The sequence below is a fragment of the Trichosurus vulpecula genome, chromosome 1, assembly GCF_011100635.1.
Source record: "Trichosurus vulpecula isolate mTriVul1 chromosome 1, mTriVul1.pri, whole genome shotgun sequence".
In the NCBI taxonomy this organism is placed as follows: Eukaryota; Metazoa; Chordata; class Mammalia; order Diprotodontia; family Phalangeridae; genus Trichosurus; species Trichosurus vulpecula.
Window position 1 is genome coordinate 147,611,953 of NC_050573.1, and position 23,431 is coordinate 147,635,383.

The 23,431-nt window shown below is 42.6% G+C and overlaps 1 protein-coding gene across 1 annotated transcript in view; it reads right to left on the reverse strand.

Moving 5' to 3' along the window:
• VPS13B (vacuolar protein sorting 13 homolog B) overlaps positions 1–23,431 on the reverse strand; it is a 1,100,792-nt gene that overhangs the window by 888,830 nt on the left and 188,531 nt on the right. The window contains 1 exon segment of the mRNA XM_036759288.1: positions 8,749–8,930. Within this exon segment, the coding sequence (XP_036615183.1) occupies positions 8,749–8,930 (182 nt within the window).

A 23,431-nucleotide genomic window follows, 5' to 3' on the forward strand; every position in this document is an offset into this window, starting at 1 on the left:
GGTCTCCACACCAACATTCTTCCAATGAGTGAGTCCCCAAACAAAATGCTAACCTCAGGCTATATATTCCCTTTCTCAGGGCCCAAGTAATTCACACCTCTCAAGGGCTTCACACCTCTTGAGGGTTTCACACATCTCCTGACCTAGCTAGCAAAAGGGTATGGGCCTTCCTACAAACAAAGGCAAGACTCAATCAAAGGCACTTGACTGCCTTAGTGCTGAGAAGCACTCCAAAACAAAAGACAACAAAAAGTCCCACTTTGCTTGCCCTTACAAACCTCCAGCTAGTTGCCAGGCATTTAATTATTAGAATGAATGTAGGCTTCCTTCCAAATAAAGACAGAATTAATAAAACATTTTCTAGATTCCAAACTCTTAAAAGAACTAAATATTTACCTTCTTTAGAAAATATTTGACAAGTCAAGAATATAAAAGAGAGACATTAGTTTAAGTAATTGGTTCTCAGACTTTGGTCTCAGGTCTTCTTTACACTCTTTAAAATTACTGAGAATCCCACCCACCAAAAGCGTTTATTTATGTGGGTTGTATTTATCAACATTTGGCGAATTAGTACTACTCTGAAAATAGTTTTGACCTCACAGACCCCCTAAAACAAGGATCTCTGAAAACTACTCTTTCACTATACTGAGGGTTTTTTATTCAAAATAAGCCAATGTCATGCAGTAAAAAGATAAATTTGAAAGGCTAAGTACTAAGAATAATAAAATAGATTATCACACTTTATTTAGTAAAATTTAGTAGGAAGTGGAACTGGATAAAAGGATCAAATAGGAAAGTGATATACAAAAACTTTTCAATTTAACATAATCAAAATTATCCATTTTGCATTTTGTAATGCTTTCTCTCTCGTTTGGTCATGAATTCTTCCCTTTCCAATAAATCTGACAGGTAACCTATTCCTTGCCTTCCTAAACTGCTTATAGTATCAGCCTTTATTCCTAAGTCATGAACCCATTTTTACTTTATTTTGGTATATAAGATATTGGTCTATGGCTAGTTTTTGCCATACTATTTTCCAGTTTTCCCAGGAGTTTTTGTGAAATAGTTAATTCTTATCCCAGAAGCTGGATTCTTTGGGTTTATCTAAGAGTAGATTGCTACAGTCGTTGACTACGACGTCTTGTGTACCTAATCTATTCCATTGATCCACTACTCTGTTTCTTAGTCAGTACCAAGTACTTTGAAAGACTGCTGCTTTATAATAGAGCTTAATATCTGGTATGGTTAGGCCACCTTCCCTAGTATTTCTTTTCATTAATTCCCTTGATATTCTGGACATTTTGTTCTTCTAGATGGATTTTGTTATTATTTTATCCAGCTCTGTAAAATAATTTTTGATAGTTTGATTGGTATGGCACTGAATAACTAAACTAATTTAAGTAAAATTGTCATTTTAATTATATTAGCTCAGTCTATCCAGGAGGAACTGATATTTTTCCATTTATTTAGATCTGACTTTATTTGTGTGAAAAGTATTTGTAATTATGTTCATATGAGTCCTGGGTTTCTCTGAGCAGGTAGATGCCCAAATATTTTATAGTGTCTACAGTAACTTTAAATGGAATTTCTCTTTCTATCTCCTGCTGTTGGGCTTTGTTACTAATAAAGAGGAATGCCAAGGACTTATATGGGTTTATTTTATATCCTGCAACTTTGCTAAAGTTATTTTTTAATTCAAGTAGTTTTTTACTTGATTCTCTAGGATTCTATAAGTAAATCATTATATCATCTTCAAAGAGTGATAACTTAGTTTCTTCTTTGCCTATTCTAATTCCTTCAATTTCTTTTTCTTCTCCTTATTGCTAAAGCTAACATTTCTAGTATTAAATTGAATACTGGGGTGATAATGGACATCCTTGTTTCACTCCTGATCTTATTGGGAATGCAACTAGCTTATCCTCATTACATATAATGCTTGCTGGAAGTTGCAGGTGGATGCTACTTATAATTTAAGGAAGACAACATTTCTTCCAATGCTTTCTACTGTTTTTAATAGGAATGGGTGTTGTATTTTGTCAAAAGCTTTTTGGGCATCTATTGAGATAGTCATATGGTTTCTGCTAGTTTTGTTGCTGATATGATCAAATACGCCGATAGTTTTCCTAATATTGAACCAGCCTTGCATTCCTGGAATAAATCCTACTGGGACATAGTGTATTATTCTAGTGATAAGTTCCTGCAATCTTTATGCTAATATTTTATTTAAAGTTTTTGCACAATATTCATTAGGGAAACTGGTCTATAATTTTCTTTCTCTGTTTTTCCTTTTCTTGGTTTAGGTATCAGTACCATATTTGCATCACAAAAAAATCTGGTAGGACTCCTTCTTTGCCTATTTTTCCAAATAGTCTATAAAGTATAGTAATTAACTGTTCTTTAAATCTTTGATAGAATTCACTTGTAAATCCATCTGGGCCTGGAGATGTTTTCCTAGGGGGTTCATTGATGGCTCATTCAATTTCTTTTTCTGAGATGGGGTTATTTAGGTATTTTATTTCCTCTTCTGTAAACCTAGGCAGTTTATATTTTTGTAAATATTCATCCATTTCCCTAAGGTTGTCAATTTCATGGTAATACAATTGGGCAAAATAATTCCTAATCATTGTTTCAATTTCCCCTTCACTGGAGGTGAACTTACCCTTTTCATTTTTCATACTGGTAATTTGGTTTTCTTCTTCTTTTTAATCAGATTAACCAAAGGTTTATCAATATTTTAGGATTTTCCTAAAACCAACTCTTAGTTTTATTTATTAGTTCAATAGCTTTCTTGATTTCAATTTTATTAATCTTTCCTTTAATTCTCAGTATTTCTAATTTGGTATTTAATTGGGGATTTTCAATTTGTTCTTTTTCTAGCTTTTTCAGTTGCATGCCCAATTGATTCATTTCCTTTTTCTCTATTTTATTCATGTAAGCATTTGGAGATATAAAGCTTCCCCTAAGACCTGCTTTTGCTGCATCCCATAAGTTTTGGCATGTTGCATTATTATTGTCATTCTTTTGAATGAAGTTATTGTTTCTATCATTTGTTCTTTGACCCACTCATTCTTTAGGATTAGATTATTTAGATTCCAATTAATTTTTAGTTTATCTTTCCATGGTCCTTTATTACAAATAATTTTTATTGCATCATGATCTGAAAAAGATGCATTGGCTATTTTTGCCTTTTTGCACTGGATTGTGAGGTTTTTTCCCCTAGTACATAGTCAATTTCTGTGTATGTGCCATGTACCACTGAGAAAAAGATACATTCCTTTCTATCCTCATTCAGTTATCTCCAGAGGTATTATCATATGTGCCTTCTCTAAAATTCTATTCGCCTCCTTTCTTGTTTATTTTGAAGTTAGATTTATGGAGTTCAAAGAGGCAGAGGTTGAGGTGCCCCACTATTATAGTTTTGCTATCTATTTCTTCCTATACCTCCCTTAACATCTCCTCTAAGAATCTGTACGCTATATCACTTGGTGCATATATGTTAAGTAATGATATTGCTTTACTGTCTATGGTGCCTTTTAGCAGGATATAGTTTCCTTCCTTATCTCTTGTAATTAAATCTACTCTTGCTTTAGCTTTGTCTGAGATTAGTTTTTGGACAAACAAAGCCAATGCAACAAAGATTAGGAGGGAAGCAGAAAATTGGGAAAGAATCTTTACAACCAGTGTCTCTGATAAAGGCCTCATCTCTAAAATATACAGAGAACTGAGTCAAATTTATACAAGTTGTTCCCCAATTGAGAAATGGTCAAATGATACGAATGGGGAGTTCTCAGAAGAAGAAATTAAAGATATTTATAGTTATAAGAAAAAATGCTATAAATCACTATTGATTATAGAGAAATGTAAATCAAAACAACCCTTAGGTAACACATCTCTCCTGTCAGTTGGCTAAAATGACAAAACAGGAAAATGATAAATGCTGGAGAGGATGTGGGAAAATTGTTACATTGTTACATTGTTGGTGGAGTTGTGAATTGATCCAGCCATTCTGGAGAACAATTTGCAACTATGCCCAAAGGGCTAAGAATGTGTATACCCTTTGACCCAGCAACTACTTCTAGGGCTGTATCCCAAAAAGATCACCCAAGTGGGAAAGGGACCCAAACGTACAAAAATATTTATAGCAGTTCTTTTTGTGGTAGCAAAGAACTGGAAATCAAGGGGATGCACATGAATTGGAGAATGGCTAAAAAAATTATAGTATATGAATGTAATGGAATACTATTGTGCTATAAAAAATGAGGAGCAGACAGACTTCATTATAACCTGGAAAGATTTATATGAACTGATGGTGAGTGAGAGAAGCAGAACCAGGAGATCATTACACACGATTACAGACACACAGTATCTGTAAGGACTAACTTTGATAGACTTGGCTCTTCTCATCAATGCAAGGTTCAAAGACAGCTCCAAAGGACTCAGGATGGAAAAAGCTATGCACATCCAAAGAAAGAATTACGGAATCTAACTACAGATTGAGGCAAACTATTTGCCCTCTTTTTTTTTCCCCCCTTCTTTTGTGGTTTCACTTCTTCTTTCTCATGATTCATTTCATTGGTTATAATTTTTCTTTACAACTGCACTATTATGTAAATAAGTTCAACACGAAGGTATAGGTAGAACCTATATCAGATTACATACCATCTTGGGGGGAGGAGAGAGAGGGAGAGAAAATTTGGAATTCAAAAACTTGTGGAACTGAGTGTTGTAAACTAAAAATAAAAAATAAATTTTAAAAAAAGGAAAGTGATATAAACATTAAAAAACTCATTACCAGGGGGCAGAGCCAAGATGGTGGCTGGAAAGCAGGAACTTGCTTAAATTCTCCCCCGGATCCCTCCAAACACCTGTAAAAAATGGCTCTAAACAAATTCTAGAGCTGTGAAACCCATGAATAGCAGAGGGAAGTAGGGCTCCAGCCTAGGACAGCCTGGATGGTCGCTAGGAAGGGTCTATCGCACAGAGGTGGGAGCAGAGCAGAACACAACCCAGTGTGGGCTGCGCCAGGACCAACCAGAATGGGAGCTAGGCGGAACAGGCCATAAAGCCCTGAATCAGTGAGAGGAATATATTAGAGGGGGAGAAAGGCAGAGATAGAATGGGATAAATTAGATCACATAAAAGTGGCAAGAAAAAGCAGTTCTACTGAAAGGGAAGAGGGGGCAGGTGAGGGAGAATGAATCTTGCTCTCATCGGATTTCACTTGAGGAGGGAATAACCTACACACTCAACTGGGTATCTTACCCCACAGGAAATAGGGGGAAGGGGATTAAAAATAAACAGGGATGATAGAAGGGAAGGCAGATGTGGGAGGAGGTAATCAAAATCAAACACTTTTGAAAAGGGACAGGCTCAAGGGAGAAAAATGAATAAAGAGGGACAGGATAGGATGGAGTGAAATATAGTTAGTCTTTCACAACATAAGTATTGTGGAAGTTTTTTACATAATGATACATGTGTGGCCTATGTTGAATTGCTTGCCTTCTTAGGGAGGGTGGGTGGGGAGGGAAGAGGGGAGAGAATTTGGAACTCAAAGTTTTAAAAGTAGATGCTCAAAAAAAAAGTTGTTTTTGCGTGCAACTGGGAAATAAGATATACAGGCAATCGGGCATAGAAATCTATCTTGCCCTACAAGAGAGTAAGGGGAAAGGGGATGGGTGACGAGTGGGGTGACAAAAGGGAGGGCTGATTGGGGAACAGGGCGATCAGAATATATGTCATCTTGGTGGGGGGGAGGGGAGGGTAGAAATGGAGAGAAAATTTGTAACTCAAAATTTTGTGGAAATCAATGCTGAAAACTAAAAAATATTAAATAAAATATGGAATTAAAAACCAAAAACGCATTACCAATCTGGACACATACAAAGAAGCAAACTAGATGTAAAGTATAATCTGTTTGAATTCTGTTAATATTCCAACAAATGGCCAATTATTTATCAACGAGCTGGGCTGCCACACTACAGTGAAAAGAATAATAACTTCAGAGTCAGAAGTGGTTTCAAATCCTATCAATGATGCCCTGTAGCCATAAGCAAGTCATTTAATCCCTTTCAATTTCTTCTTTATAAATTATTTACAAAATTTATAAAATTCTTCTTATTTATAAAATAAGAGGGTTAGACTAATTGGTCTCTGAAGTCCCTCCTAGTTCTACACTTATGATCCTAGTAATCTGAGACTCAAGCAGAAATATCTCAATAACAAAATAAGGAAATGTGAGTAATCATATGGTTCATATTCTTTCCAAGTTATCTTAAGAAACTTCTATATTTAAACAGATCTGTGAAGACATTTCTTCCACTAGTTAAAATCACAGCTATTCCATATATTCTTGTTTATACAATTATTATCCATATCCTTCTTTTAAATCCATGAAAGAAGAATTGCCAAAGATGGCAGTGGGAGATTTCTGGCTGGTTTGTTTTTGTGTTGTTTCTTTTTTTAATCTGCTAAGGAGAAACAATATACCACTTGAGACTTTTCCTAGTGGTTTCTCATTCTCAATACAGGACTGTAACGGGCGAGTTAGAGCCAACCCCTGCCCTCCTCGGACCTCTCTTTCTCCTGCCTCTCTTCCATTTCACTTTATGGAGTTACCACGCACATCCATCATGTATCAAGATACCATACCTTACTTAGCCCCAAAATGCATCTTTCCCTTGCCCTCTGAGTTCCTGGTAATTTTGGTTCTCTTGAGATTTCATTTTTCTATTAATTACAACCATGTATAATCACCAAAAGAGGCATTAACCTCAAAGCGACAGGGTTTTGGCAAAATAAGCAGTTTGGATTCAAGGAAAGCACTCTGCACAGTTAAATGACAGAGTGAGAGCTAGAATACAGATCTTTTGACTCCCAATCAAGCAATATTCCACAACACCATGATGAATCTAATGCCACCAACTAAAGAGAACATGCCCACTTATCAAAAATCACTTGACTGACAACATGTAATTGAATAAGCCCAGGAAGATACTGCAATCTTACTTACAACATGATAAGCTTATTCTTCTTATGTAGCCAGAAAGCTTCCTGAAAGTGAGAACATACACCTTGTGTAAAAGTAAAAATCGCTGGGCATGAGAAGATAAAGAAAGTTGTCCCTTTTGCAAACTAGACTTTCAAAGAAATTTGATATTTCATCTTCCAACTATTTCCTCTACTTGCTGCAATATGTTCATTGCTGTTTTCTCTGATAAAGATCAAATTCCTTGGCAAAAGAAAACAAACTGCTGACATCATATTCTCTCAAATCTGTAAAAAATTAGTTCCACTAATTTCAGATGTGTCAGTGACAGCAAACTATAATATAAATCACTTAATCTGTTGTCACTTGTCTAGGACCATTTTTTTACAATACCTACTGCCAGAATTTTGTTAGCAATATCAAAGAATATTACAAATATCACAGATTTTAAATTGAAGGTTTTTCACTGGACTGGGTTTTTTTTTTAATTCACAGTTTTTCAAAAAGAATGGAAAGAAAAAAATGTAAAAGAATTTATCACGTGCATAGTGACTAACATAAAACCCAAGGCTATCCAACATATTCAAAGCAAAATAAAAATAAAATACATAAATATAAGATAAAAGATAACTAGAACAAGGGTCAGAAGTTATATGACAGAACATCATACAGAATGACATATGGAAAACAACTTATACTTTAAAATGTTAGTTGCATAATTTTGAAATGTCAAAGCCTAATTTAACAGTAAAATTAAGAGTCATTCTGCAGTTGCCTTTCTTGAGCTCATAGCAGATGGAGAAGACTTCTAAATGTTTTACAATCTCATCAACATTATAATATGAAATAAGTTAGCATTTTTTTTTATTTTCCTCAAAAAAAGTTTATGTTACAGTATTTGGTATATGCAATCACACATATAAACCTATCACAGAGGATTTAAAGTTCACTATGTTATGTACCTTCAAAAAATTTATCCTCATGCCCCAGAAACTAAAATCCTAAACATATACATGTGCTTCACCAAGGATACATATAAAGGGAAAGACAATACCAGAATTCAGTAATTCAAATATTATATGATAATCAAATTTCCACTTCCAATTTTAAACAATGTTATTACAAAGAAATATCAGGACATCACGAATAGACAATACTGGTGGGGAAACTGACACATTAGCCAAAAGAAAACTTATAAAAAAGATATGTTTCTTAAAAGTTGTTTAGGACATAAATTTTCATATATCAAATCCAACTCTTCATTTTTAATTCAGAATTCAACTATATTCCTTCTCATTACCATGGAATGGTAACATTAAGCTGGTTAAAAAAGAGATGAAGGCTTATTTCTATTACACTAAAAATCTGACTTACAAGTCACAAATATTTCTGATGAAAAAAGCTCACAAACCTATTATTTTAAAATGTATTCAGTAGTTTAAAGATTATAATACTCCCTACCCATAAGACAGAAAAGAAAATAAAGTAAGTTTTTAAAAATCCTATGTGTGACAAATTCTGAGTTTGTTGGAAAACAGGGAAAGGGAGAATGAAAGGGAAGGGTAGAAGGAGAAGAAGAGAGAGAGCAGAGGGACAGGGACAGGGACTGAGCTCATTTCCTCAATTTTAAACATATGCTATAAATATACACTACTATAGAAATATATTAGAAGTATAGTATACTGGAAATACAGGTTTGAATGACAGTTTGGTCATCAATGGTAAAATGCTATATAAGCTTTTCAGAAATATTATGGTATTACCTGAAGTCTGGAAGATGTCAGTCATTAAAGTTTCATTCACAACTGAAGAACCGATACCTCCAGTATGAGACCAGCTTTGGTAAATTGTTTGTAGCAGTAGGGTTTGTGCTCTTGTTGCTTGAATTGTGAGGTTGGGAAGTTCAAATATGCATTCATTTAAGGGAACCTGAGACCGTTTGGTCCTGTTTAGGATAACAAAATTAAGTAAAATCAATCAATCGATAAATCAAGAAACATTTATTAATTGCCTACTAAATGTCTGGTTCTGTGCTAAACAGTGGAGATACAAAAAGAAACAAAAGATTGTTCCTACCCTCAAGGAGCTTACAATCTAATGAGGGAGACAACATGCAAACAAATATATACAAATAAACTACATACAGGATAAATAGGAAATAATTAAAGGAGGAAAAGCATTGAAATTAAGAGGGGTAATGCAGGGTTTCTTTTAGAAGGTGGAATTTTAATTGGAACATAAAGGAAACCAGAGAAGTCAATAGTCCAAGTAAAAGAGGAAGAGCATTTCAGGTATAGAGGACAGTCAGAGAAAATGCCAACAGCAGAGAGATGAACGTCTTGTTCAAGGCCAATGTCACTAAATCAAAAAGAATGGAAAGCTAGGAGGAGACTAGGTTATGAAGGGTTTTGAATTCTAAACTGAGTATTATGCATTTGCTCCTGGAGAGTGACATGATTGGACCCTTGTTTTAGCAAAATCATTTTAGTGGCTAAATAAAGAATGGATTGGAATGCGGAGAGATTTGGGGCAGGTAGACCCACCAGCAGTCTACTGCAGTAATCAAAATGATAAGCAGCATCAGAGAAGAGAAGGAAGAATATAGATTTTGCCAAAGGTGAAACTGGCAGGCCTTGGCAATAGCTTAGATATGAAGGATGACAGATAATGAAGAATCCAAGATAACTCCTAGGTTGTGATCCCAAGGGGCTGGGGGGATTGGGTTGCCCTCTACAGTAATAAGGAAGGTGGGGACATGGGGGGTGGGGAGGAAGGTTTAGGGGGAGAGGTAATGAGTTCTGTTTTGGACATAGTGAGTTGAAGATGTCTACTGGATATCCAGCTCCAAATGTCTGAAAGGCAGTAAGAGATGCTAGACTGGAGGTCAGTAGAGAGTTTGGGGCAGGTTAAGTAGATTTGAAAATTGTCAGCATAGAGAAGGGAATTAAATCCATGTAAACTAACAGGGTCACTAAATTTAGTAGCATAGAAGGAGAAGAGAAGGGGGCCCAGCACAAATCTTAGAGAGTTACCTACAGTTAGAGGGCATCTAGTATTTAAAAACCTGGATACCCTGAATTAAATGATAAAAGGAAAAAGGGATAACAGTATTTTCAAATGAAAAGATTAAAATAGATATGATGCACTAGGCAGAAACGAATTAATTTTTGTTTTATTAAGACTCTGTAAGAGTCTTCTTCCCAAGGATAACAAAAATAAGTCAGCACTGCATGGTGACTAGAGGACTAGATAGCTTCAGGACCAGGGTGAGGTAGGTTTAATCTCACCTCAGCTTCAGACAAAAATACTGGGTTAATCACATAACTTGTGAATGCCTAAGCTATCTCTAAGACTAGGACTCAAAAATCAGTTATGTTATGCATTGGTAGGACTTTTCTTACTGGGAGTGTCCTAAAACAATGGAATTGCAATCTAGACTCAAATAAACAAATATTATTTTAAAAGCTTATAAAATTCTATAATGAAATAAAAAATTATGTGGAGAATTATTCATTTCAAATCAAATATGTGATTTCTAAAATTCACGCTACCAGAATAATATTCCCCCCCCAAAAAAAAATACACACACACACACACACACACACACACACACACACACACATATATATCCAATCAATCAATCAATAAGGACTTATTCAGTACCTACAATTTGCCAGCTGTAAGCTAGACATTAGGGATAAAAATACAAAAATCAAACAGCCTCTGCCTTTGAGAATCTTACGATCTACCAGGGGAGACAATAAGCACACATAAATGTATATAAAGTATGTGCAAAATGGGAACAGTTTTCAGAGGAGAGCACCAGCAACTGAGGAATCAGGAAAGGTTCCATAGAAAAGATGGTACTTGAGCTGAGTTATGAAAGAAACATTAGATTATAAGAGATAGTGGTAAGAAGAGAATACGTTCCAGGCACAGACAGTGGCTAAGGAAAAACTCAATCACTGAGTATATCATATATATGTATTCACAACCTTCTACTTAGAGACAAATGAAAATAACTATGACAGTAAAAGCTCTTATTTTTATCAGTCACCTTCGAGGAATAGGATGGGTTGCATTAATGTATAACTTAGAACAAAAGCCAGTTTTTTAAACTATCCTTAAAAGAAAAATTTCTAGAAGTTTCCTATATCTCAAAACAGAATGTTAAAGAACATTTGTTCTTAAATAGAATATTTTCTACATAGAACCACAGATCTAGAGCTGGAAGGAAGTTTGGAGGTCATTTAACCCAGACCCTTCATTTCACAAAGGAGGAATGTGAGGCCCAGAGGTGTTAGACTTGTCCAAAATTACTACTCACAGGTAATAAGTGGCAAAGTTGAGGTTTGAATTTAAGACCTGAGTGTATACCTGGGTCTATTATTTTTCCCCAAGTATTTCACTTTGCTTACTGTCAATATGCCTGTTTCTAATCGTTTTTTTCCCACCCATTCCACTTTCCATTTTTTTCTCATTGAGCTCCACAAGAGAAAAGGAGTGAGAAAGGATATGGTTTAAGATGAAGGCAAGTTTGTTCCCTACAAAACAGGTACTCCAGAAACACAGTAGAAGATTTGGGCAGCTTTAGAGTAGGATATTAGGGATGTTGGGTTAAGAGTGATGGGACTAAGGGAGCGGTCAGTGGATGATGGGAGAACAGGCTTTGAACATTGACATCCAGGGGGTTCAGAATCACTGGGATGGGAGAGTATGACGGGGAGAGGTTACTATGTAAATCATTAAGGAACATTTAATATACTTTGGTAGTTTGATTAGCATTTCATGAAATTTATAAATTAACTTTAGAAGTACTTTGATTTTTATAATAGAACACTCCAGACATGATTAATAAATACTTTCTCGAGCTACTTAAGCTAGATTTGAGGGTTTTTTTCCCCTTTAAGGACATTTTGTAATTGAATCAGCACAGGCACTGAGAATGCTTTGCTAGATTAACTCAAAAAATTTAATGCAATTTGTAGGTGTTTTGCATGGTACTTCCCTTCTTACTACTGCCTCTAGGATTTAAACATTAGAAATGATGCTGCTTTTTAAAGTTTATTCTGTAGCCTGTAACATTACTAAAGTTATTGATTTTCTCAGTTTTTACCAGTTCTCTAGAATTTACTAAATAAACCTTCATATCCTCAGTAGAGATAGTTTTATCTCTTCTTTGTTTATCTTTGTGCCTTTAATTCCTTCATATAATTCCAGTGGCTAGCATTTCCAGAATTTTTATAAAATAATGGCAAAGAAAGGGAATATGCCTGCTTTGTTTCAGGAAATAAGGGGAAAGGAATAGTGCCTACTATGTACTATGCTAATTACTTTTAAAAATACTCTTTAACTTGATTCTATTATTAATAAGAAAAGATTCTAATGTTTCTTCATTGCATATAACACTAGTTTGTAGTTTTAGATGAGATTTTATCATATTAAAATATACCTCTTTGCCTATACTTTGTAAGATCCTTAATATGATTAAAGTACTTTGACAAAGGCTTTTTTCAGAATCTATTGTGATACTCATGTGTTTTGAGATTTTTATGTAATGGCTAATTATGCCGATAATTTTCGTAATGTTGAACCGTATTTGTATTTCTGGTCTAAATTCAACAATTTAATGAATGATTTTTAAAATAAACTCCTGCAACCATTTTGCCAGAATCTTATTTTTAAAGGGTTAATGACCTACAAATAGAAAGTGAATTCGTAAACAAGAGATAGAAGCAAATAAAAAAGAAAATAGTACACCTTTGAACATATGAAATTAAAACCTACCTTATGAACAACATTAAGACATCTAAAATAAGAAAAAATGGTCAACTGGAAAAATCTTTATATTATTTATCTATGATAAGATTTTGATATACAAGAGAAACAAATAAAAGCAATACATACAACTAAAAGCCATTCACCAATAGATAAGTGGAAAACGAATATGAACATTTCTTTAAAAAAAGAAAAGTGCAAACTATTAATAACCATATGAAATTATTCATAAAAATCATTAAAAATAAGAGAAATACAAATGAAAAAGAACCTTGAGGTTTCACCCTACATTCAGCAAATTAGTAAAAAGATTTAAAAATGAGAATAGTCAGTATCGGCAGACTTGTAGAAAGACAGGCATACTAATGTATTGTTGATAAACCTATGAATTAGTCCAAACATTCAAGAGAAAAATTTTAATTATGCAAATAAAGCGACTAAAATGTCCAAACCCTTTGACTGAGAAATTCCGTTGGTGGGGTTATGCCTCATGGAAGACAATGACAAACAGAAAATGCATCTACGTATTTAGGGGAGGATTCTGGGAAGATGGCAAAGTAGGTCAGAAAACTTTCAGCTCTCCAAATTTCTTCCACAAAAAATGACAGAGCATAACATCGGAGCAGGAGAAATAAACATGGGTAAAGCAGTTGTCTTACTAAGACAATTGAGAAGACCCCAGGAAAGACTGCAACTCCAGGGGTGGAGATTTGGCCTGAGTGAAGTGCAAAAACCTCCAGGCCAACTCTGCAGAATCAATAAAAAACAAGCCCTCGGGGCAACTGGGTTGAGAGGCAGCCTCAGCCTTAGAAACTTTCATCTCACAGACAATGTGGGGGTCTGATGGCTGAGTAGGAAAAGAATGAAGGAGTTTGTGTGCTGATCAGATGTTTCCTGGGCTATGGTTTCAGGCAGATGGAGACAGCACACACCTGGTGAGTGCAGTAGCAGAGGGGCAGGGACCCTGTTGACTGTGGTCACTTGCAGGAGAGCAGAGTTTGTGGTTTTAGTTCCAGTGTAGAGAGGACAGCTGCTGTTTACACCCACCAGAGGGACCACAGGGAACAAGATCATTTGCAGGACAGTGTGGCTGGGTGCCCTGCCTGTGTCTTACAAGTGGAGTGGGACAACCCAAGGTTGGACCCCAAAATAGACCTCAGAAAAATAACAGTAAGAAGGACCTGAGGTTTGGGGCATCATTTCCCATACTACAGCTTGATTACACTAATAGGTGCTAAAAACAAAATAAAACAAAAAACAAATAAATAAAAATGAGTAAGCAAAGGAGAAAGAACCCAACCATAGATAGTTATTATGGGGATCGAGAACATCTGTGTTCACATTCAGAGAAAGATAATACAAGCTAAAAAAGTCATTCCTTTGAGAAACATCAAATGACCCCAAGCACAAAAAGAGTTCTTGGAGGAACTTTAAAGGACCTGAGAAAAGAAAAAAAAATAAGAGCAATCCAAGCAAAATCAAGAAAATTATGAAGAGAAGTCAACTAACTGGAAATAGAGAATCCAAAACTTAAGGAAGAAAATCCTTGAAAATTAGAATTAGCAGAAGCTAATGAGGTTCTGAGACATCAAGAAATCATAAAATCAAAAGAATGAAAAAATTTTAAAAAAATGAAATATCTCATCAGAAAAACAACTGATCTGGAGAACAGACTGAGAAATAATATAGGAATAGTCAGACTGCCTGAAAATTACAATTAAAAAAAGAATCTTGATACAATGTTACAAGAAATTATGGAGGAAAATCGCCTTGAAGTTCTAGAACAAGAAGGCAAAGTAGAAATAGAAAAAATCCACCAATCACCACCTCAAGAGATCCCAGGAGGAAAACTTACAGGAATATCACAGCCAAGTTTCAAAGTTCCCAGGTTAAGGAGAAAATACTGGAAGCAACAACAACAAAAACACCCAATTTAAATATTGTGGAGCTATGGTAAGGATTACACAAGACCTAGCAGCTACTATGTTGAAGGACCCTAGGTCTTAGAATACCATAGAGCAAAAGAGCTGGGGTTATGACCAAGGATAACTTACTCAGCAAAGTTTAAGTACAATCCTGGATGAAAAAAAAAAAAAAAAGACATTTAACAAACTCAAAGACTTTCAGGCTTTTGTGAGAAAAACCCCAGAGCTTAAGGGAAAATATGACATATAACATCCAGGAGAAATGTAAGGTAAACATTAAAGACCAATTACAAGGGACTCAATAAGGTCAAATTGTTTACTTCATGTATATGAAAATATTAGCAGTACTCTTATGATTGACATCATTATTTGGATAGTTAGAAAGAAAGGCACAGGCTGAAATGAGTATGATGGGGTGATTCCAAAAACGTAAAACTGTGTAGGAAGAGATAAAAGGGAGTAATTATCTCATACAAATGAAGTATAAAAGGAAAAACTAATAGAGAAGAAGCCAGTAGGAGGGAGGGCAGGTAGTACTGGAACCTTACTCTCATCAGTAATTGGTTAATGAGGGAACAACACATATATCTGGAAGGATATAAAAGTCTTCTAAATTCAGAACGAAATAAGAGGGCAAGGGGTATTGGTTGGGGGACAGGATAAGGGAGGGATTCTTTGAGGGGTGGGTAGGTTAAGGAATAGGAAGGCTGTTGGGATTTGGGTGGGGGTGGGACGCCGCTTAGGGCTGGGTGGAGGGTGGGGCAGGGACTACAGCTTTCCGGGTATAACGCTTTTCCGGGTATATCGCTGGGCGGTGCCGGCTTAGGATGAAGCCCGTCCATATAAGGCAATGTTATAGCTCTCGCCACTGGATTGGCTGCAATAGGTTATATAATGTACGGGGATAGGGGAAGAGAGTCGAGCGGAGTCGAGCAGTCGCCGTGGAAGATGTACCAATAAAGACCGTGAGCGAGATCCTCTGGCGTTCTGTCTGGTGAATTCCGGTCTGGGTGGAGGCCAGGCCGGCCGGTGACGACCGAAGGCTCGGTGTAGGAGCAGAAGAGGTCCCCCGGGGAGGACTGCCCGCGACCCCCGGCCCAGGAAGAGGCCTAGGGGGAACGCGGCAGGTTGGCGCCCGAACAGGGACCGGCCTAGGACGGCTGGACCGTTGCAGAGTTCCGGAAGAGCCCCGGTGATAGGGGGGACTAGCCCGACTAGGGCGGACCAGACAGCTTCTCCGTGCAGGTAACGGGGGAAAGGCCCGGAGATGGGGCAAGCGCGCAGCCTCCCTTTGCTGCGGCCAGAGGATCGGGACTTATTAACTTTACAGGTCAGAACTGCTTTGTCTAAACGGGGGTTGTCCGCCTCCACGGAGCAGCTAAAGCGGCTCGTGGAAAAGTTGCTGGTGGTGGCTCCGTGGCTCATACACTCGGGGTTTCAGCCGGACCGTTTTCCGGTCTTACAGCAGCAAATGCTGTCTTATCAAAAACAGTGCCCGGGTTTTCTTCTTCCGGAGGACTTTGGCTTGATGGCCGCCATTAAGGGGTTGCTCGACCCCAGGCCTCCTCCGGACACCAGCACGGCAGAGACTCAGACGGAGACCCGGCCGCTCGGTGGGGGCCCGGGAGGGGAGACTGATCTGACTGAGGTGGTGGTAACTGGGCCAAGGCCCGCGGCCTCTGCTCCCCCGTTGTACCCTTGGGAGGATATGCAGGAGGCGGGAAATGAGCGGCCTCAGGCGGAACATACAGGACAATGGCCCCTTTTAGAGACGAAAAGACTAGTCTCGGAGAACTGCTACCACGCTTCAGGCGCAGTTCGACTTTTTGGAGCGGTGGGCGCACCCAGCAAAGATGGCGCCGGTTTCCGGCCGAGGGAGGAGTCGCGGGCGGTTCCCTCCTGCGGGGAAGGGGAGGCGCGAGGGAGGGGTGGTGTGCCAGAGGGCCGCCCGCTGCCCCGCCCTCCAGAACAGGAACGCAGATCTACTTCCTCTTTTCCCCACTCTGACGGCGAAAGCGAAAGCCGCTATGAGCGGCTCAGCCCGGGGGATAGATCAGGCGGGTACCTTCCTCTGATACCTCGCGCGATCCGCGAAGCTATGCGGTCCGGAGAGGTGGTGGACTCAGAAATCTCTGAGGCATTTCCATTATTTCTGGATAATGGTACCCGAGTTTTTCAGCCCCTGCCGCTGAAGACCATTAGGGAATTTAAGCAGGCGGTGCAGGAGAATGGCCCCGCTTCCCCGTTGGCACAGCGCCTTCTTTCTAATATGACTGTCTCCACAGTCTGGACCCCGCGTGATTTCGATGACCTCGCGTTGGGGGTCCTGAGCCCTGTGGACTACACGGCGTTCCAGGCTATCAAAGAATCGGAGGCTAGAGCGCTCCAAGCGCGCACCGGGGGGCCCCCGGGGCGGGTAGACCTGTTGTTGGGCCGGGGACAATACAGTGATCCCCGGGTACAGGCCACTTTTAGTAACCAGGAGCTGGAGGATGTGCGGGTAGTGCATCAACAGGCATGGCAAAGGCTGGGGCGTACCTCTGCAGGAACCCCAGCTGGCCTGGCCGATATGCGCCAGAAGCCAGGGGAGAGCGCACTTGAGTTTGCCACGCGAGTGCGGAGATACGTGGACAGCACGTTTGCAGGGCCGGGCCGGGAACTCATCATTAAGCAGATCCTCCGAGAGGGGTTCCGGGGGGAGGCGAAGACAGCTCTGGCGGCCTTGCCCCCCGACGCCACCCCGGACCAAATGATAGAAAAGGTGATGTCCCTCGCTCCTCCCTGTCCCATGGAAGTCTTGGCGACGGCCATAGAACGGGACCGGAGGGATCGCTTGAAAGAGGAGGCCGCGAGAAATGACGCCCTGGTAGAGGCTTTGAACCGCCTCGCGGTCTCCCGGGACTCCGGATCCGACCGTCCGTGCTTTAAATGTGGTCAGCTGGGTCACTTTCGGGCCCAGTGTCCACAAAGCTGCGGGTCGGGACGAGGCACCCCAAATTGCTTCCGCTGCGGAAAGCCTGGCCATATGGCGAAATTTTGCCGCTCCGACCAAAGGAACCCCACCCAGGAGTCGGGAAACGAGCACGGGGGGCCGAGAAAGCGGGCAACTCGCCCCCCCCGGGTCCAGTCCTTACGGCCCGAGACTCAACCACCCTTCCCTCGTGGGGGGCAATAGAAATCCCGGTCCAAGGGCCAGCAGGAGTGCTCCTGGCCACGGGGAACCCTTTTCAGTCTCGCTATACCGTTCCCACCCAGGTGCTGGCCCCCGGTGACCCGTTACTGGTAGTTAACCCACACCCTATTCTAGTTGATATTTTCCCAGGTGAGGTCCTCGCTCAGGCAGTGCCGTTCCAGGACACAGAGGCTGATTCTTGCCTTTGGATGGAGAAGATCACAATGGACCGCCCCATGATGATCCTCCTGGTGGAGGGACAGCCAGTGCGGGGTCTCGTAGACACGGGAGCCGATCGCTCCGCGCTGCCCCGCAACCAGTGGCCTCCTCAAATTCCACGCCGACGAGCTGGCAAGCCAGTAAAGGGAGTGGGAGGAGTAGTGGAGGCATGGGAGGCCGCCAGGCCTATGACTTGGAGACGGGACGCGCTTGAGGGCCAGTTTAGCCCTTTGTGCGTTCCCGGTCTCACCTATGCACTATGGGGTCGTGACATCCTTGCACAGCTCGAGGTTACCTTGTCCGGCCCGGATACTTTAAACTCTTGAGGGCCACTGATCGTGACACGGGCACCCCCACACCCCGAATCACTTGGACATCTACCACGCCAGTGTGGGTAGACCAGTGGCCCCTCCCGTTGCAAAAGCTCGTCGTAATGGAGGAGATTGTCCAGGGTCTGCTCCTTCAGGGCCAAATTAGGCCCTCCACTAGCCCTTACAATTCTCCTGCCTTTGTCATTAAAAAACGCGGTGGAAAAGGCCGCTGGAGACTCCTGGTGGACTTGCGGGCCATCAACCGTATTATGTTACCAATGGGGAAGCTCCAGCCCGGGCTTCCTTCTCCCACGGCCATTCCGGCTGGATGGCCTTTGGCCGTGGTGGACATAAAGGACTGCTTTTTCTCCATTCCCCTCCACCCGAAAGACACCCCCAAGTTTGCGTTCTCTCTGCCATCTACTAATGTTTCTCGTCCCCACAGGCGGTTCGAGTTCAAGGTTCTCCCGCAGGGAATGGCCAACAGCCCTACGCTGTGCCAGAGACATGTGGACGGGGTGCTGGAACCGGTCCGTCGGGACCACCCTTCAGCTCTCCTTCTTCATTATATGGATGATATCCTGGTGGCGACGCCTACTCAGCAATTGTTGGACCCTTGCTTGAGAGATGTTCGGAGGACGCTACACCGTGCGGGCCTGTTCCTGGATCCTGAGAAGGTCCAACTTACGGTCCCGGCTAAGTATCTTGGCTCGGTGGTGGGGGAGACCTCCGTGCGGCGCCCCTTTCCTGTGCTACAGGAGGCGCGCTGCAAGACTCTTAATGATTTTCAAAAACTTGTGGGCTCGGTGCAGTGGGTCCGCTCTTATCTTCCTATTCCCCCCGGGGATATGCAACCCCTTTATGACCTTCTCAGAGGACCCACGGACCTTAAATCTCCTCGAGCTTGGACCCCTGCAGCCCGCGATGCACTGCATCGCATCATTGCTCGAGCCACGTCCGCGCTGACACGATATGAGCCAAATAAGACAGTTTATTTTAGGCCCCTGCAAGACGGCCTATTACCATGGGGTGCCTTGTATCAGACCCATGGAGTAATTGAGTGGATCTATGTTTCAGGCGCGGCCTCCTCGCTGGAGGGGCGCTTGGACGCTTTGGCTCGCCTTGTAATAGCAGCCCGGCGTCGCTGCCTAGCGTTGCTAGGCTGTGTGCCCACCCTGGACGCACCGTACCTTGTTCCCGTCCTTCCTGAACTGATGCAGGCGTCCTGGGCGTGGGCGGTGACACTGCTTGACGTCCCGGTGGGCGGCGGTCCTTTGCCCAAACTCTTGGAGACCATCCCCCTTTTCCCCATCTCCCTCGCCCCGTCCCCGGTGAGCCCGCAACCGGTACAGGGGCCCCAGATTTTTACCGATGCTTCTAAGGACCACAGAGTGGCGCTGTATATCCCCCATTTGCAACAGTGCCTGCGACTGCGCTCTCCATATCCCTCGGTGCAGCCCAGTGAGTTGTGGGCGATCCTTCAGGCGCTCCAGTTGTTCCCTGATACGCCTATTAATGTGATTTCAGATAGCAAATATGCCGTGGAGCTTGTTTCTGGCCTCCCAGACTCCTTTATTTCTCCCGGTGTACCGCTCCACCCACTCTTTTCACAGGTCCAACAGGCTCTGCAGACTCGTTCGGCCCGCGTTTACCTCCTCCATGTCCACTCTCACCGGACGACCGCGGGCCCCATCTATTCGGGGAATGCTGTTGTGGACGCCGCCCTCCCGTCGCCGCCTGAGACTTTCCTTGCTGTCGCGGATGAGGTTTCCGAAGATCCGGCCCAATTGGCCCATTCCCGTTGGCACCTCTCCGCCCGATCTCTCCGTCATCTGTACGGAATATCTCGACAGCAGGCCAGAGACATTGTCAAAGCTTGTGCCTCTTGCGCCCCCTTTCAGCCCCGCATCCCGGAAAGAGCTCGCAACCCCAGAGGGGACAGTTCTAACGCTCTCTGGCAGATGGACATGACGCACATTGGCTCCCGGGTTCTCCACGTCTCAGTGGACACGTTTTCGGGATTTGTCAGCGCCTCCTTTCAGCCTGGGGAGACGGCCCGCTGTGTTATTGCTCACCTCTACCAGGCGTTCGCACACATCGGCGTTCCTACGGAGATCAAGACGGACAATGGCCCTGCCTATGTCGCAAAGGCCTTCGAGGACTTCTGCCGTGAGTTCGGCATCCTACATACCACGGGCATCGTTTATAATCCGCAGGGACAGGCGGTGGTCGAGCGCACCAACCGCAGCCTGAAGGATTGTTTTACTAAAATGTTCGGCAAACTCCCTCGTCGACCGTCGACCCCAGACCTCGCCCGCGTGCTCTTCGCCCTAAACTTTTTGTCTGTTCGCGCAGACGGGACGACACCGGCGGCCCGTTTTTACGCCGGTCTCGTCGGACACTCAGACCCCACCTCCATACTTCCGCCTCCGGTTCGCGCCCGGGAGGGGTCTTCAGTTCTTTGGAGAGACCCCCAAGGACAATGGCACGGCCCAAGTCGGGTTGTGGCCCGACGCCGCGGGTGCCTGGCTGTACAGGGCCCCCAGGCCGGGGACGGGCCCTTTTGGGTCCCTCTCCGTCAGGTTCGGGACATCCTCGTCAGGACGGCCCCTAGTGACTCTGAAGAGGTAGAGCAGCCCTGACTAATTCCTTTTCTTTCCTTTTTCAGCCATGTGCCCGACACCTGGACTTCGCCTGCTCTGGGGGTTCCTCATCGTTCACCGGGAGCGGCGGTTCTCTCTTGGGAGAAAGAGGGAGAAAATTGGACCTTGACTCCTCAGACTGTTCCCCCCCAGGACGTTTGCGTCCAACCCCCTTTCTTCTGGCTCTTCATCAACGCATCTCTCTCCGACCCCCCTTCTCAACTGTTCAAAGGTTGAATGTTACCTCTCCCCTTGCTGGAATGGCTCCTTTGCGCCGACTGCGGTGGTGGTCCGCGCCCCCGAATTCGTCCCCATCCCTCTGTCCTCTCAGAATCCGGCTGCGCCCCCCCCCGTACCCCGTTACCGCCAGGGAGGAGAAAACAGCGTAAGCCGCGGGCGGTGGGGGTGATTCTCCTCGTGGTGGGACTCCTTATCAGCTCTCGCCTCCCTTGGCCTTACCGCGACGGCCATGGCTGGCTCTGCGGTCACGGCCGAGGCCCTCAACAACGCCACCGCCCAGACAGCGCAGGCCCTGCAGACTGTGGAGACATCCCTCCTCCATCTTCGGGGAGGACTGCTCACCCTGAACACGCGCCTCGATCTGGTCGTGGAGCGGTTGGACTCCTTTGTAGATCACTCTTGTCGTCGTCGCGTGGGCGAAGGCCTCTGTGTGACGAATGCCCCTTATTCTAACTCCTCTATCGCGGCCGAGCTCAGCCGCAACCTTTCCCGGGCCCTGACCGGGACCTGGGATGAGGATTTTTGGGACACGCTGCACAACCTTCGGCGGGAGTACCAGGCCATCAATGGCACTAGGGTCTCCCCATGGGTCCCGCCCAACCTCTCCTCCTGGTGGCCTTCTTGGCTTTCAGGTCCGTGGTTCTCCTGGTGGCCCTACCTGGCTGCTGCGGCGGCCTTCCTCGCCCTGCTTATTGCGGTCCGCGTTCTTTGCGCCCGCATCTCCCTGCTTTCTCGCCGCCAGCGGGTTGGTTACCGCGCCCTGCGGGCCGTAGGTGTGGGGGAGGACCCCTCAGGTTGGTTGGATCTTGATTCCGCTTTATGAGCACTGCCCTATGTTTCCCCTTCTTCCTTTTAATTTTAGTTTAAGGGGTGAATTGTTGGGATTTGGGTGGGGGTGGGACGCCGCTTAGGGCTGGGTGGAGGGTGGGGCAGGGACTACAGCTTTCCGGGTATAACGCTTTTCCGGGTATATCGCTGGGCGGTGCCGGCTTAGGATGAAGCCCGTCCATATAAGGCAATGTTATAGCTCTCGCCACTGGATTGGCTGCAATAGGTTATATAATGTACGGGGATAGGGGAAGAGAGTCGAGCGGAGTCGAGCAGTCGCCGTGGAAGATGTACCAATAAAGACCGTGAGCGAGATCCTCTGGCGTTCTGTCTGGTGAATTCCGGTCTGGGTGGAGGCCAGGCCGGCCGGTGACGACCGAAGGCTCGGTGTAGGAGCAGAAGAGGTCCCCCGGGGAGGACTGCCCGCGACCCCCGGCCCAGGAAGAGGCCTAGGGGGAACGCGGCAGAAGGCAAGGGAGCAGGTAGAAGAAAAGCAGAGGAGTGAGGAGGGATAGGGTAAATAGGGTGAGAATGATAGTGAGGAAAAATAGGAAGGAGGAAAATACATAAGACATAATTGTAGCTTAGAATGTAAATGGAACAAATTTACCCATAAAATGAAAATGGATAGCAGATTAAAAATTTGATTTCAACAATATGTTGCTTTCAGGAAACATTAAAAAAAAAAGTGAGAGAGATACACAAAGATAAAATAAAGGGCAGAAGCAGAATTTAATATGTAAAAAAAAAAAGCAGGGGTAGTAATCATAATCTCAAAGTTAAAGTTAAAATAGATTTAATCAAAAGTGAAAAAATAGAGAAAATACACTGTCTCAGCAATATTACTCAATATTATTTTAGACCATTTAAAATACTTAAGACATTATAAAATACGTGAGCATATACCTGCCAAAACAGACACACGAACTAAATGAACATAAATATAAAACACTTTTTATACAAATAAACTCAGATCTAACTAACCTATTTATTCAATGTCATCCCAATTAAATTACTAAAAAATTATTTTACTGAGTTAGAAAAATAATAACCAAGTTCATTTGGAAGAACAAGAGGTCAGGAACTTCAAAGAAATCAGAAAAAAAAGATGTAAAGGAAGTAGATTCAGTAGTACCAGACCTTAAATTGTATTTTAAGGTGAGAGCATTGTTGAAGTGTAAAAAGAATAACTTTGATTATTTTAAATAAAAATTTTCTTGTACAAATAAAACCTATGTAGCCAAGAATATAAGGAATGCAGAAAATTGGGGGGAAAGCTTTCATAAACAATCTCTCAGATAGCATGTTGGAATATTCCTGTAGTGTAGAAA